Raw genomic sequence first — 17,654 nt, forward strand, 5'->3', positions numbered from 1 at the left:
AAAAAACCAAACCTTTTATTTTCCTGTCATCCATCATCATTGAATTTTGCATAGAACAAATAATATACCACCTGTTATTTTTTTTTTTTTAAAAAAAATAGTTATGGGATGAACAACGACAGATCATCCATCCCTTTTTAAAAAATAAAGACAGATCCATGTGCGTGAACTAGACTGAAAAATAATAGCTTGTATATTATTTTCTTTACTGAAAAAAAAAAAACCACCCGGTGATGATAGAACACGGGTACAAAAATAGTTTACAACGACCTATCGTTGGTGGAAAAATTCCCAGATGGCAGCCCCTCCGTTTATTATTATTATTATTATTGCTATTATTATTATTCAACCCTCCTTTTCTCTCGTTCTCTCCTCCCATGATCGCCATTTTATTTTATTTTTGAATAATTTCACAACTCTTAAGTGGGTGCGCATACCTGTTACTCCACCCGTAAATTAATCAATTTAAAAAGAGATAGAAACAGGAGAGAGGGAGAGAGAGAGAAAACTATTATTAGTGAAAGGGATGCTATGGCCATCAACCCTCTTGGGTTAATCAATATTTAACCTAGGGTTTACATCAGTGGTGAAAGCACTGCACAAGCTTGGAGTGTCCGATTACGATGCAAACAGATGTTAATCTATAATCAATGATTGAAATAGGGGATAGATACAAGGTTTTTTTTTTTTTTTTCCCTTAGCCATTCTTGGATAGGCATCTCCTGTCTGGATCAATCGCCTGTCATCAATTCAAGTAAATACATCTACAGCCAGGTGAAAGGTGCCATCTCTTGACAGATATTGTAGCCAGGAAGGACGCCATGCCTGCACCATTATCAACAGGGATCACACGATGGGAGAAAAATAGAGACTGATTAACAACCAGTAGCTAGCCATCCAAACTTCCACAGGGATGATGGTGATATCATGGAGTCTTGCGCACTGCAATCTCATCTCTTTACATTTTCTGCAGTGTTTTTATTTAATCATCTAGCTAGTGCCTTCTTTTCATATATAATTTCTCATTACAGCCGAATTCAAGACTAGAAGATGTCAGTCTCCCAACCCCACAAATTTATTTTTGTTGATTCTTTCACAGTGTTTTGAAGAAAAATTGGGTTGCATACTAGGTGTTTTCATAGCTAGGCATGACCCACCACCATGGATTCTTTTTTAATCACTCATCACTACAGGTAGTCCCAGCTAGAGCTAAGAGAATGAAACCTCTGTCTATGGAATATCCTTAGCCTTGACTCGAGTGCCAAATAAATAATTATGAAACTAATGATAAGCTAGCGCATGTTAGCTGAGCTACTTGGCTTGTGTTAAAGGATCATTCATTCGTAGTCCCTCGAATTTAAATGCGATTAAATTTCCAATCTTGTATTCTAGGAATCAAGCCAATTATTGACAATACACGTTTTATAGAGAACAGTGGAGTGAAGATGCATATGGACTCAATTTCATCGTGCAATGGTAAAATATTTGAATTATAGTTTAGAGGTTATTTTTTATAAAAAGATTTAAAATAAAAATGGGTTAAGGTATAAATATATTTGGTAAAAACCGGCTATCAAATCAACTTTATCAAAAAATGATTTGATATAACTTTTTATTTTTTTATTAAAATAAAATCTTGACTTGACGTGGTAATTAATATTTTCTTATTTAAATTGAAAACCATTTTTTAAGCAAATATATTAGATTTTTTAATTAAAATCTAAAAAAAACTGTAATCGATTTATAAAAACCATAACAAATGAAATCTAGATTTGTTAAGTGATTTAATCAATGTCTGATTAGAAACACCAATACTACATGTTTATTAATTTTTTAATATATTTTTTATTAAGAATTATTTTTTAAAAAATATTTTGCTGAACAAATTCTCTTTTTTAATTTTAAAACGGAATTAATGTCGTTACCAAATCATCAAAGTTGCGTCTTGGAAGACTCCGTTTTTATCCAAGACAAAAGCGTAAGACGTTAAAAACGTAAAATGAACATGGACCCCCTGGTGCATGATAATACTTGTTGAAAGCGTTGCTGATACTTGTTAAATGCGGGTTATCATGTATGGAGGACACGCACGCTTCTTCTTCTTCTCCTTTTAATTATTATTATTATCTTAAATCAAGCATTGATGTGGATGTTTCTATCATGTCTTTTCCTTTTTTTTCTCTTTTTATATAATACATATATAATCACACACACACGATAGAATATCTACTAATCCTTTTAGTTGCAATTCTATTTTTTATTTTGACAACAACATATTTTTTTATAAGAAGCTTTACTTGAATTTAATTAAACTTATTAGGATCATGGAAACAAATTTCAATTGAAAACAAAAACATTAATTAAACGATAATTTGCACATACTTATAAAAAAGATATATAAAATTAAAAAAATAAATGAAGATCTTACAATACAAAAAATAGTTATTCTATTCCCATTCATATTAATGAATAGATTATTTTAAAAATTCTACATTTTATTTAAATACATAATTATTCATAAAGTAATTGATAATATCATAAAATCTTCTTAAAAACAATAGCATAATTGGGTAATTCCTCAAATATTATTTTAATAAATTAATTTTAAAAGAATTTTATTCTTGTTTGCATTTAAAAAAAAAAAAAACAAAATGTTCAAAGAACTTTAACGAAAAAGGCTAGGTCCATGTTTATGACCTTTTGTTTTTTTCAAAGGGTAGGTGACATGTTTCCATTTTTTCTTTATAAAAAAATAAAATCTGCCTGAACAGACAACATTTCTTCAACTAGTGTAATACTGATATTTAAATTCCAGAGGCTCCACACCCAATGTTGCAAAGAATTTGAATTTTACAAGTCATTCAAGAATCATGATGATCGCTACTTCGTTGTTACGAAAAAAATAATCGAGTGTATATGTTTAGGTGATTTAGTTACAGAAAAGAAATTAAATTTGATGGAAGCATATGATAAATTGAAATTATGAAAGAAAAAACCGCACAGGGTCTGTTAACTAGCGATGCTGACAAAAAAGTCCTCAAACTTGGTACAAGGGTAATCTGGTCATTACATGTTCAGAGACCAAGAGAGAGATCGACATCCAGATATTATTTCTAACGTTGTCTTAAAATATTATCGCGAGGCAGAACGATGGATTGGACATCCAGTACAAGGCTTTGTTTTGTTTATTTCCGGATGGTACAAGTTTTCAAAGGATGGTTCTATTTCTCAAGTCCTTGATAGACTTCACAGGTATCTTGTCCAACTAAGGTATAATTTATCGTGAGTGCGTTCACTTTAGCTTTACCCTCTCTTCTCTAAAATCCACGAAATTTCTAGAGCGGAATTGAAGAAAAAGCAGCCAATTTGGTCCCGCCTTCCACTGTACGTGAAACGACCCTTGAAGTCATGAAGCCAATCCTTTGATGAGCCTCCCAAAAGGATGAAGTATCCGCGGATGCCATGCATGTCATAGGCCATGGCAGACTCGGCGAAGGAAATGGGGAGGATATCCCAGCCTCCATTGCAAACTCCGACAAATACATATTTATGTAAATACAAGAATTCGAAACGGAAATCACACATGATACTCTGCTATTGCCACGGAAAGTCATTTCAAGGCAATGCTTCGGTTGTCCTTATGAATCCCTTCAAACATTAATTACAAACCCAGAATGATCAGATATGGTCCACTGATAAAACTCAAAATAATGATCGATATCGAACCAATACAGGCAAGAATAATTATCATGTACAAGATAATACGTCAATCACATGAGGTAACAGAGAGTGCTACACGAAGATCATTTGAGGTTCCACATATATACATTCGATATGTCTCTATTTCTCGTTGAAAACCTCTTGGATTGTGAGCTGCATAATGGTTGTTTCTCAAGCTATCACGCACTGAAAATATAATCTCCCTGACAATAGGTTCGTGACCATTTAGAAGATTACCCATGCTTAGCACTTTTCTCCAAGACTGGTTAGCAGTGGGGGGGGTGAACATATTCGATACACACTGTCTCTCGCGTGTCATTACTTGATACTTGACGTCAAACTCCTAGGTGAAGACAACAGATCCATGTCATGTCAGTCCAAGTTAAAATAAAACTACTAGGTTACCAAGGTTCTCGACCCCAATCAATAAATACAAGATAGTCACTAAAGACATTTTCAGTGGTGCCATTTCAAGTCTATCATGTGTAGTTATCCAATTCAAACCTATAAGACGGCCAGTATAGCTTGAGTCAATACAAAATCATTTTGAAGATGACATTATCAATACTGCTGGATATTAAAATATCCTTTCATTTCAGTTTTAACTCATCACTTAATGCAAATCCAGGGGCCAATACAATCAGATTGATGTATTGCTATTAACAGGAAACAGCTTTGATGGCATGAAAGAAGTTTTACCTTTTCATCAACTTCTAGAGAACCCGTTGACCCTGTTCCCATTCTTGGAAGATAAAAGTTGTAGTAGTCGGTGAAAATTGTTTCAGAGAGGCGTGGAGCCTGCAAGAAAGTCCGATGAAGAGAAGATGCAAGAGTAAGCAACTTCTCAACATGTTCAAAGATAACACAGAGGCGTCTTAGGTCTTCGATGGTCTCACTGTTGCCAGATACATGATTTGCTGCCATAAAAGACAAGATTTGCTACATTTATTGAACTCGCGAAGAAGTTTAATGATAGCATGGCAAGATGAAGAAGAAAAAGGAAGAGAGGATCTACTTTGCAAAGGCTTCAATGTGGAAGCCATAGTACGGTACAGTTGGTCCATTTTTGTTGTCATCTGCTTCAAGCCTCCAAAATTAGTCTGGTTTAGTGTGTCAGCTGATACTCTGAAGGAGGTACAGACCATCTGCTCAAGCAGTTGATGAGGCCGCAATGTCTCTAAGTAATGAAGGATCTATAGAATTCAAGTAACCTTTAATTGGTCAAAACAATAAAAGGAGCTAAGAGGGAAACTATAAAGACACGGGAATACATCCTGACCAAAATATATGATATCAATCAAAACATTTATCTTTAATTTTTTTTCCTAAAAGAACCACAAGAGGCCTATGAATTTGCAATCAGCTGTCTTATTTACTCTAAAAGGTAATGATCTTACATGTAAGTTGCCACATCATTTACTACCAGTCAGGTTACTGTTTGCAATTAATGGAGCTTGTGGAGCGGATTATAGAGCTAATTGGAAAAGAATTCAAAAAATCAAAGGTATGGATAGACAGACCTGAGCACAAATAGAATTTGGTCAAATTTCAAGTAACTGGCTCTGAAGCTTCAGCCAAGAACAATGTGCACTGTTTTCATGTTACCCGTTGCATAGTCTCAAAAGGTTTGAACATAGGCATCACAACTTCTGATTTTGTTTAGCTAAATAGGACAGGCTGGGGTTTCTAGAAGCTAAGAAATCAATAGAGATTTTGGGAGTAACAGTAACAAGTTCAAAGAACAATCAGAATAGTAAGACACAAAGTTAAGATGAATGCTTTTGGCGAACTGCACTCATCCTCCAAAAAACATCTACCAGTCCTTTAATTGCATAAAGTTTAATTTCCTTCATCTTTTCCGCACAAACATGATACACGCATACCAAACATAGCATAGCATGAAATAGAACTTAGACTTGTTGCTATTGGTACAAGCTGAACTTAATGTGAAGATTGCAATAAGAAATAATCTGACCTTCTCTCCTTCTCGAAAGGGGTCTATTAGGGGTTTCTGCTCATACACTGGCAAAGCAGGAGTATCGTTCCAAATCTTTCGCCATAAATTCCCTTGCTCCGACATCCGTTGCGAAAGTCGGCCATGAGGTGGCCAATCATCCTTCAAGCCCTTCGTCACTGGACTTTTAGATGGTCCACTTTCCTTATTATCATCATTCTCCCAATCTCCCGGTGAATGCCACCGGATAAAATCTTCAAAAACAGAATCTGGATTTGCTGCTTTGAATGCTGACATGTCTGGTTCAAATTTTCAAAGATTGCAATATAAAATCTTAAGAAAGTGAAAGAAAACTATGGTTGGATTAGAAAATGCACATTTGACAACAAATAAATACTTTTAAAGAAGAATACAGACTCAATCCACACAAGGACATTTATCACATCATCAATGTGAGTGCAATATGCGATGAACATCATACGCTTATCTTTGATTATAATATAAAGTATTGTTGTTTTCTATAATTTATTTATTTATTATAAAAAGCATTTTGTTTGTTATTGAAGCCCTCCGCTGATTAAAAATTTTTTGAAAGAATATTTTGGAAGTGATTACAAAAAGGCAACAATAATGAACTGGAAAACGAACTGATAATAACAAGGACTTGAAAGGGAAAAAATGGAAGCTTATTCCATACCTGATGATAAGATATCTTTCTCCAACTGAGCAGAAAAGCTCTGGAATGAAATAGTATAAAGTTTACTCAGCTAATGAATTTATAAGTTTCTTTCACTAACACAAAATAACATATTACACCCTCTTGATTAATAAAGATAGAAAACTTTAAAAAAACTAATTTGCTTGTCAAATGTTAGATCCCAGAATCCACATTAGCATGATTTTTCAAGAGTAACAAGGGTACTCATTTTAAAATTGCATAGAGGTTGTTTGAAATCATTTTCACTTGTTGATGCATATAACAACAAACTTACTCTTTTTTACTAAACAGAACTATGGTGTTTAGTATTTCATTTTTTTCTTTTATGATGCCGAACTAAGGGTGGTCCATACCCATGCTTTATTGAACAGATGAATTCCAACTAAGATCAGTTGTGTTTCCTGTTCTACTGTGATGAAGATGTTTAGTCCTATCAGGCACAAGACACCATCAGACATTAAGACAAACTTCTGTGAAGTTTTTGAGGCTTAGCAAATGAAAGTCAGCTGCCTAGTGCCAACAAAATCCTTCCAACTATAAAACTAGTTGAGAGCTTTTAAATTAGATCATCTCATTCACAAGTCACAGCTCCTCACAATTGATGTTGATAAACAGCATATGAATACAGCCATACTATGAAGTGGTGGGCGTACCCATCCCAACCAGGGGATAAACAACATATGAATACAGCCACGCTATAATCTAGTGACAAAGGAAAAAATGTTGCGGGTAAATAAATAATTTGAGCTTACAAAAGAATTCCCAAATGCTTCAACAGCCTGCAGTCTTTCTTCATGCATGTCTTCTGTCATAAGTGGAGCATCCTATAACATTTAACAGACAAATATAAATAATTTTTATCCATTGAACTTTGTTGATAACAATCATGTGATAAGAATGTCAAATGGTTCAGACTCTAAGAGATATAAAAAACCTGTGTGAAAGGGGCATGCATGCTCTGATAAGACTTCAGAAGCTTCATAGACCCCACAGCACCAGCTGAGCCCCTCCTGTTATGATCAGAAGATTTCAAACCAGTAGATAGAATGTCTCCGTGCTTCATGCTACGCCTTGATGTCGTCGTTCCACTCCCATGCAAACCATCCTTTGTCAAAGGGCTGCCACATGGATAGCAAAGTTATGTGCCAGGAATATGCATGGGATAAAATGAATTGTTATTGATGGTGAAAGGCCAGAGGTTGTAATGTTCGATACTGTATTTCTTCACATCAGAATGTAAATGCATTTCTAACAAAAAACCAATCTGCCCAATTCAAACTCCAAGTCCTTCAGGAGCCATTTCTATACTAACAACTTTGATCTCTAAAAATTTACTTCATGAACTTTTTAATAGCATGCAATATTGCCAAAAAAATAAAAACACCTAAACTTCAGAGGTTCTTTTAATGGAAAAGTAAGGATCCAAACTATTTTATGTGCATAAAAGGCTAAAAGGCAGAATACAATGGACCAGATCATGGAAGGAAAAGAAATTGATGATGAAGAATGCCAAAATTCTAATGCATAGTTATTTTTTATTATAACTGAAATATAATTACTATGTGTTCATCCATGAGATTCATAGGGCCTACTTTACTCCTAACACACGCACACCCGGAAAAAAAAAAAAAAACCAAAGGCATGCAAACAACCTTAGCACAAGGAAGAAACTGAATTGAAATACACTGTCACATGAGTGTGACAAAAATACACAACTAGATGCACTTTAGCAAAACAATGTTGATTAAATGGGAACTTCCAAAAATCAAGCACAAATCCCCTGCCTATAAACCAGCTCTCACTTAGGTTCCCGTGAATGTTTTTGCTCAATTGGTTCCCCAATGTATCAGAAATTATCAAGTAGGTCCATCCATCTGTATCCATTAATGTTTTATGTCAAAAATGCCTATTCATGAACATTTTTTAAGAAAACTTGGTGTTTTCTGTCATGATTTACGATCTTTTTAGACAGGATTCAATTGGGGATTTAAAAACAAAAAAATTGGTTGGGGACTCCATTGAGAAACAGGTGATACGTTGGGGACTCATCTGAGTTTACCCCTTATTTTTTAGAAGGATAGAACTAATGAGTTGGGGAAAAAAACAATACAATACCCTCAAGCCCAGCCAATTTTACATAGAAAATAAAGGAGCTCTCACTTGCTTAGTTCACCTGTCTTGAATCCCATCAAACTCATCACCATGTTTTTGTTTATTGGTTGTCTTGTCCCCAACCGGACTATCTTCCTGCATAATCCATTGAACTAGCACTTAATGCCCAAGAAGAAAAAACAAAAAGCAATCACCTGAGTTCAACTCAGTAAGCAGCAGAAACACTAGAAAAGAAATTAAAATAAAAACACCATGTCACCTCCATATGATCATAGGTATGATCATTGCTGCCTACACAATCTTGGAAGTCTTCATTCATTTCACACTTCTTCTCAATGCATATAGCAAGCTGAGCAGCAAAAAGCAAAATGATATGACTGACTCCACGTGCTATAAAATGAACACATACAAAGTGCTTAGATGTTTTCAGATCCTTGTTGAATCTGAATAGTTTCAATTATCAATTGTATGTCATACCAGAATAGAGCGCTACAAATGACGATTGAAAAACATAGTTTATTTGATGATGTGTGTGTTGCTAGGCAGAGGCTGAAACCAGCATATGAATTGGGATTTAAAAAGATGAATTTTGGTGGCTGTTTGGCTGTGGGAAATGTTAAAATTAGGTGAAGGATTTCCAAGACAGCAAGCTAGTTTGGGGATTGGGAAGATCTTTGTGCTATTTGGATTAGCGATTAGATTATGGCACAAAATAAGTTGTTCGATAGTTTTTATGATGAAAGGAAGGGCTATTTGTGACAGTTGACTGAGTTCCAGCAAGCAGTAGCAAATTTGAAATCAGAAAATGGAGAAGAAAATGATTAAACAAAAAGGAAATAGAGAGACAAACTGAAGGCACCCATTCATAGGGATTGCTAAGCAATTTTCGTATTCTTGACAAAAAGTAATGCAGGGTTTTTTAATTATCAGATATAAATCGAAGTAGAGTAGGCAAGGAATATCTCTTTATAAAAAGACCGACAAGTCTCAAGAACTTCTTCATTGAAGAACAAAAACAAGAACCCATCCCAATTCCTCAAAGACAGGTCAACATTTTCATGGTTTTTAATTACCAGATTTATTCATGATGCCAAGAAAGTTGCCTGGGTGCCAAATTAGTAAGTCATTTTACAAGGAAAATGATGGGTTTTGAGCAAGAAAACATCAACCTGGATATTTTTAAAAGAAAAGGAAAATACAGAGCACAGGTTTTTCAAAAGTTCAACTCTCAAAAGCTAACACCAGGCAAACTCAGGCTGATAAGCTTTCTAATGTCAAACAGAGTATTACCATTTGCAGTTTCTGGTTAATCAAACAAGTGGATAGATCAATTGAGCCATTGGCTTGCATTTTAGGTAGAGGCTGTGACTCTTCCCAACACCAACGAACTTCCCGGATAAACTCTATCCAGAGCACAGCAATAGCTGAAATACATAAAAGAATAAAAACCTAGTCATATAAGAGAAACAACAGAGATAAAAAATTAAAAAATAAATAAATAAACTCAATAAATTCATGTGTTGTGCAATTAGATAACAATATTCTTAATCCATATTACACAAATACAGCATATGCCATTTTTACACATACCACGTATATTGCAAGTCCCCACCCAAAGAGCATGTAAGCAAAACTGTGCAAAAAGAGATCCAAATGGTGCGCCTTTAATAGCTCGAGAAATCTTATGCTCACCTTTAGCAAATGCAGCAACTTGTGATCCTGATGGAGGAAAGATAACAGTTAGAAACCTTCAACAGAAATGGGTACTCAACAGTTTCCAACTGCATCTAAATCCTGTGTATTTTCCTTCAAATAATGCCCCATTAATTTAACTTGTACCATTTCCAGAGATTCAATGACTTCTATTCTATGTTTTCTCATATTTCCTTCCATCCACAGTACCAAGCTAATTTCAGCTACACTCAGCATTGGATAAACTTTGCCCGTACCATCCAAAATGGGTCAGACAGAGCAGCACTAACCATGCAGCAGTGACATGTTCATGAAAGAGTAGTGATATTTTGTAATCTTTTTAGCATTGGCACAATATTTTAAACACTAAAATGTGCCAGCAATTAAATCCAGTATGTTTTAAGCAAGTCAAAAGCTTCTTCCAAGCAATTTGGCAATCTAGATAAACCAAGCACGAGAAATCAAGCTCAGACTTGTCTAGGCATGCCCTTATTGGATTCATGACTGGTGCTAAACAACTAGCCAGCATATACAGTATTGAAGAAGTGAAATATCATTTAACTACAATAAAATTATGAATTAAAGAGAATAGAACCAAGCAGAACCCCAACCCCCAGCAAAACCAAATACAAAATTCCCAGCAAAACCAAATACAAAATTTGTACCCTCATGAAAAAGATCTTTGAACACACGATCAAGAACAGTTGGTGGCGGTACAATCATCGAGGACTTGAGATTATCAGACCCAGGGTTTTCAACTGCTTCAAACCAAAACCAAGAATAAGAGAAAAGGTTAGCAAGCAACCAAGTTAAATTGACAGGACAAGACATTAGAAATCATTTCAAACCTGACACAAAATCCTCCATAAATTGGGCATCAAATGACATATTTAGCGCATCAACCAAAAGGCGCAATTGGGAAGCAAAGCCAATTCTGTTTCCTTCTGAACTATCACTTCAAGGAATAAGAGTGTTTCAGATGTACAAAAATTTATCCAAGTTAAGATAACAAAAAAAGCAATGGAAAGCACCGCATGTCAAAAAAGAATCCACCAGGATATGCTAATCATATTTACAATATCAGAATTGGGTGAAAAGGCAAAACTAGTTTATTGATGGCAATATATTTTGGTTTCTTTGTTTTTATTTTGGCAACCCATACCACAAAGCACAGTGGAGAACAGTGAATGGGGGACATCGTTTCGTGGTAATTGGGAAAGCTCAGGATTAAGGTTGTGCAACTTGTGAATTTGGAAATTTAGCACAAGGAATTTGGATTCTGATCTGAATTATTTGACAAGGAAATAGAAAAGAACCAAGAGTTTCAGGAAAGCAGGTTCAAGAAATCACTACTCCCTCCTTGGTAGAAAGCCTCACTTTCTAAAGGGTAGAAAACAGAACAGCCATAAAATCTTATTAATTGCTTGAATTGAGAGTTAAAAAAGATGTTAATAGAAGTTCATACCACCTTCATGGTAACACCTCTAAGCAACTATGGCTATCGACTAAAGAAAAATCCCAGCAATGGACCCATGACATAGAAATAGTAAGAATAAGATTTTGTTATTAATAGTATCACAAAATTAACAAAAATAATATTCTGAACATAATAATTTTCTAATCATAATCGCATGTGAAGTGATCTATTGAAAGAAATTTCTCACAGATTTGGAGACAGATATGGAAGAATCATCCACTTCTCAGCTTCATGAGGTGATGCGTTTTCAAGTTCAGCCATTTCAAGAGAGCTTTCAACCGTCTTCTCAGACCATGTGGCAGTCAATTCAAGTCCTGTGCCATTTAATGAAGCATCAAAATTAACAAAGCGAATCTTCAGAAAGAAAGGTTTACAGTACAAACGTAGATGTGTTTTAATTAGCTCAAAAGAACTTCAGGTATGGTACCTGGATACCAAAGAAAAAGGAGAGACAAAGATGATAGACAAAATAGATAGTGTTACATAAGGTAGTTGGAATGAAGTTCATTTTGGATATTTGAGCATGCATGGGACAAGCCTGGTAAAATGGTGAGCATGTGCTTTGAAACTAGAAATATTTCTATCCAACATATTCCACTCTCGAAAAGACCAATAGAATCAACGATGGAACAAGGACAGCAACCAGAACTAGGAAATATTATTAATCAGCCATGGAACAAGGACAATAACCAGCCATAGAAGTTTACCTTTTACTGGGTCCTCAGCAGAATACCACTCACTCCATGGACAATCATCATCCCATTGCGATCTACTGCGGGTCTCATTACCATGATTGTCACCATGTTCTTCTTTTTCAGTACCAAGACTTTGGAGATCATCATCATCATGGTGAATGGTTCTATATGTTGATGTCATTGTAAAATGAACTTTGCAAAGATGCATAGCAAAGTCCAGGGTAGAGTAGGCCTTCAACATCAGATAAAAACACAGTAGCATTAAGAAGGGCAAGAATCCACAAGTGAACATAAATGCCAAGCAAAAAGGAAGCTGAAGTGGGAACAAATTTAGGTGTGAATAGGTTTTTGAAGCAGATTCTGATACAGAAATTGCATTCCTCTCTCAAGGCACTTGGCTGGAAATTACATCTGTTTCTTTAACAACTTAAAGAAGAGTAGTTTAACAACAAGAATGTGCATAAAGAATACAGCAGGAAAATATATGAGCATGAATTATCTGACTATTCTGCAAAAAGGTAAAAAATGCAATAATTTCATAGGTTGGTGGAACAGTAAAGATAAGAGGACGCCCTATATAGATCATTAGAAAGGATCAAATCCACAGGAGACTTACAAACTTCGAGACAAATAACTCGTATAACCCTTCCAAGTGCATGAGCCGTACAGGAACCTGGCTACCAATACGATCAGCCTCGAATCTTCTAGTAAAAACAGTTCCCATATTTTGAATTCCAATATAAGCCTTCCTAGAAGGATCATGAACTGGGACAAAAGCTGGCCACAAGCTGCATTTCCAAATACAAAACATTAGAAGCTGATTTGATGAGCTCACATTCTAAATAATAAAGCAACAGAAATTAGTCATTCAGTTTCAGAGAGCCATCATGAAAACCTATTGAAATTTCAATTTTGTTTTATTAAGGAAACAAAACTGGTGTTACATCGACCCAATAAATAAACAGGTTGTTATGCCTAGTGAAATGTAGTGCTACTATGTAGGCCCATAAACCACCATGTTACACTAATATCTAGAATCTTTGATTCAAAAACTCACCTGGAGCAATTTGTCAAAGCAATTGCAACTGCACTTAAGAGCTTAGAAGCCTCGGGTGAATCAAGAACCACACCACTGGCACTTTGAGGAGCAATAACCTGGTAATCCGAAAACACAATAGTCATGACTACAACATAACTTCAAATAAACCCAAACAAAATGCATTTGCAAATACCAAAAAATCCTTCACTCCAAAGCATAACTGCAAATCATGCAATGTACTATTCCCATCCGCAATTTTGCCTGCACCAACCAGAACTTAAATAAACAGATAACACTCCTGCAATCTCTACAGAAATAATTAAACCTATTTAGAGCAAAATTCTTCAAGTACCGCCGCTGCTGGTTTCAAAATAATACTCCATGTTATAGCTTTTCATCGCGTATTTCAACTCCATTTTAACCTTATATAACTTCTGCGAAAAATCCAACTTAACCGCACCCTTTTCCTACAGTCAAGTAATCAACAAAACCAGTAATGGAGCCTATTTCCCATATCATTCATTCCAGGAAAATTATATCTGGTAAATTGATAAAAACTTACCAGTAAATTATTTGGACCATCGGCAAGCCACTGCCTACAAACTGCTTCTATTTCAGAAATAAACCTATAAATTAAAGAAACAATAGATAGATAAATAAAATGGATAAATAAGTTTGCTATTATAATAGCAAAAAATAAAAATAAAAAACCTTTCCCAGGAAGAGGCAAGCGTAAAATCATCAAATCTTTCGAGCTGCTGCATCCAGTGAGTGAAACACGATCAGTTCATATACCTTATAAATCTTGAGATAATTAATATATATGAATTTGAAAAATCGAAATGCTAATTAAACCTCATCGTCGTCTTCTCCAGATAAGTCCACTTTGCTCGTAGATGCCATTAGAGATGAGGTTGGCAGAGATCGCTAAATGGAGAGATAGGTAGCATTGGCAATGGAACTGATGGACTTGAGAATGGATTGTTAGTTAATCCAGATCTGGTTAGAAAAAGACGATCATGCAGGCTATTCTGCTTTCCTTTACGTGTTCTCCTACCTTGGGAATTAGGACTTTTGTGTATTTTCAATTTTCTTTCACTTTCACCGCTCCCAAACACACTCATTTTTTGTTATTACTATCTATAGAGTCCATTTTACCATTTCACCTGTCTTTGGATTATTAATTTTTTTGTAATTAATTATATAGACTTTTTTTATTTTTTTCCTCGTAAGTTTTTCCATTGATGCAGGTTAGGGGTGTTTTATACTTAATAATATTAGATCTAACATATATTTTTAATTATTATTATTATTATTATACTTTGCTGTGAACTTCATAAATATCCTGTGAAATCTATTTCTAAAAAAAAAAACATCTTGGCCCAGGAGAAAAGAGCCCGTAATATCTGTTCCAGACTTCTATTCATGGAATGAGGCCTGGGCTATTTGAAACCCGGAGCAAGGGGCCCAGCCAGCAATCTTTTTTCAAAAAAAATAAAAATTTATTATTTTTTTAGATTAATATTTTTTCTAATTTTTTTTTACTCATTTGAATATATTAATATAAAAAATAATTTTTTAAAAATAAAAATATTATTTTAATATATATTTTAAATATAAAATATTTTAAAAATAAACCCGACGCACTTCCAAATATGTTACCAAATCATTTGGTAGTAAAATATGATTACAATTGTGTCATGTAATTAAAAAAAATATATTAAAAAATATTTGGTTAAATATATATATTATGATTTTTTATTAATTTTATTAAAAATTCTTTCTTGAAATCTTTATTATAAAAAAATATTATGGATATTTTTAAAAAAACTTATTTTTTTGAACTATAACCCTGTTTATTTTGTAAAAAAAATCACCTTAGAGATTACTTCCTAATTTTTCAATGTTTATTTGTTATTATAAAAATTAATTAATGAAAAGTACTTTCTAATAAAAAATTAATTTTGTTATCATAAAAGTGATTTTTTTAATTTTAAATGGAATATAATTTTCAAAAGTTTTTTAAAAAATCAAAATATTAAGTTGTCCATTGATTGTTTTGTATTTTAATTTGAATTTTTTATTTGTATTTTTATCTCTTCCCTTTAAATTCAATTTTCATATCAACTTTTATCCATTATTTTTCAATTATTTTTTTATCTTGTTATTTTTTAATTGATGTGTGTGTATCATATTTGATCTTTTTTTTATTGCTCTTTATTTTGTAATCTCTTCATCTTAATTTTTTATAAGTTATATCTAGTCCTTATTTTTTTATAATTATCTATCTTATCTAACATAATTTATGAAATTAAAAAATATTTCCTTTAATTTTATATTTTAAAATTTTATATCTATCATATTTGGTTTAAATTTTTATAATAATTGTGAAAAGAAAATTAAAATATTTATAAATTATTTTTTAATTTAATTTTTATGGTATAGTCAAATTCTTGAAGGTATTTTGTAATTTATGTTTTATAAAGCTATTAAATATTAAAAAAATATTTTTTAAAATTTTATTTTTTATAATATATATTCTTAAAAAAATATTCTAAAACAAAAACTATCACAATGAAAAACATCGATGCAAAGAAAAGCAAAGACTACGTGGGCCCTTCAAGTAATGCAAAGCAGCCACCCATGCCATAAGTATCGTAGCCGGTGCTGTCCCCGACAGTTTTGCCAAGATAAATGGCCCCTGCATCACGTGATTTTTGCGTTGTGGGGTCACTTTTCCGACCGTTTGATCAACTTTTGACCCCACTAATCTCGTCTAATCTAAACCCCTTCTTGGTCCCACGTTTTCCACTCTTTATCGTTAAATGCTCAATCCTCACCGAGTTCCGACGGCATGGTTGGGATTTAGTTACCTCGTAAAGGTATGTTTGGCTTATAGTTTTGATTGTGGTTGTAGGTTATGGTTGTTTTTGTATTTAAAAAAATTAAAAAATTTTGTTTTTATTTTAAATTAATATATTTTTTTATATTTTTAAATTTTTTTAATATACTGATATTAACAATAATGACGACCCGTTCTCACAAGTAAACTCAATAAACTCGTAGTCGGATGTCCCCATGGCTGTTGATGTGACTATAATGATTGTTAAGGAAGAATATTTGGTAAAAAGAGCTATTAAAAATATTTGAAAACTAGAAAGACTTCGGAGCTAGCTTTTCGGTTTATAGTAGTCGAACTAGTTTTTATTACTTGTGCTCAACGGCGACTCATATGCTTTTTTATAATCATAAAAAATATTAAAATAAATGAAGATAAATAATATATTTTTTAAGAGAATAAATATCAATAAACTAAATTAATCTAGTTAAAGTAAATTCTTTAAAAATAAGTTAAAACAAACAAAAAAACAAAATATAAAAAGACTTGATTTTTTAAAAAACTTAGTGAAAAATCATATATAAATAAAAAATAAGATAAAATTATGAAACTCAATACCCAATTAAATCCAATATAAAATTATAAAATTGAAATACATGAGTCAGAAAAAACAATAAATTAACTCTGATAAATCTTTTAAATCTGAATAAACTTGTTAAATTTACAGTCCATTAAATTATAAATTTGAATCAATTAAGAAGCTTAATTTAATATTAAAAGATAAAATAAATAAAAAATCAATTTAAAAACTTTATGAGATTAAAAATAGAATTAAGAAATATCAAAGTTAAAATATGATATGTAAATATAAAAAAAGATTATGAAATTATAAAAAGAAAATTGATTTAAAAAATTATTTTAAAAAAATTAAAAAAATAATGATCAAATCTAAAATGAAAAAATAATAACAGGAAATAATATATATATATATATATATATATTTCAATTCCATAAACTAATTAAAGTAAAAGAAATGGCATTAAAATAACATGATCAAATCTCAATGAGAAAAAAATTAAAAGATGGTTTTGGGATGTTGTAAGGACAAACATGAAAACCAATAAAGAAATAGAGAGAGAAGGAGAAAAAAAAGTTCATTATTGCTAAATTGATGGGAATTGAGCCACACACCAAAAGTAACCTCCACCGTTATAAATCAAAAAACACTAAAAAAATTGGTTTTTCTTTGCCATAAGCTACTGCACGTGTCATCCAAGAACGAGAAGGTAGCTCATTACTGATGCGTTGGTAGAACACACAACTTTTATTTATTTTTTTATTACTCGCTAATTAAGTAAATGACCAAATCACCTCTAAAAGGACTTGATAATGGTAAAAAATAAAAATG

General features: G+C 32.9%; 1 protein-coding gene across 4 annotated transcripts; it reads right to left on the reverse strand.

Moving 5' to 3' along the window:
* Positions 1–3,555: 3,555 nt before the first annotated feature.
* On the reverse strand, positions 3,556–14,501 carry LOC105110276 (Rab3 GTPase-activating protein catalytic protein). Of its 4 annotated transcripts, none has more exons than XM_011005274.1 (22): positions 14,263–14,501; positions 14,119–14,162; positions 13,970–14,033; positions 13,760–13,874; positions 13,601–13,668; positions 13,426–13,523; positions 12,985–13,156; positions 12,381–12,600; positions 11,861–11,987; positions 11,045–11,151; positions 10,862–10,957; positions 10,095–10,223; positions 9,795–9,928; positions 8,764–8,853; positions 8,566–8,639; positions 7,327–7,510; positions 7,145–7,216; positions 6,372–6,411; positions 5,696–5,973; positions 4,736–4,913; positions 4,420–4,637; positions 3,556–4,063 (listed from the first exon to the last, which is right to left on the reverse strand). In XM_011005274.1, exons 1-22 carry the CDS (start codon positions 14,308–14,310, stop codon positions 3,767–3,769), a joined length of 2,853 nt encoding a protein of 950 aa, XP_011003576.1. In that variant the 5' UTR covers positions 14,311–14,501; the 3' UTR covers positions 3,556–3,766. The 4 variants fall into 4 exon arrangements, with proteins under 4 accessions (XP_011003576.1, XP_011003584.1, XP_011003561.1 ...); XM_011005282.1 differs by having other exon boundaries at positions 11,045–11,145; positions 14,119–14,165; XM_011005259.1 differs by having other exon boundaries at positions 14,119–14,165.
* Between the last annotated feature and the right edge of the window lie 3,153 nt (positions 14,502–17,654).

Source organism: Populus euphratica, unplaced genomic scaffold (assembly GCF_000495115.2).
Source record: "Populus euphratica unplaced genomic scaffold, PopEup_1.0 scaffold3.1, whole genome shotgun sequence".
Classification (NCBI taxonomy): domain Eukaryota; kingdom Viridiplantae; phylum Streptophyta; class Magnoliopsida; order Malpighiales; family Salicaceae; genus Populus; species Populus euphratica.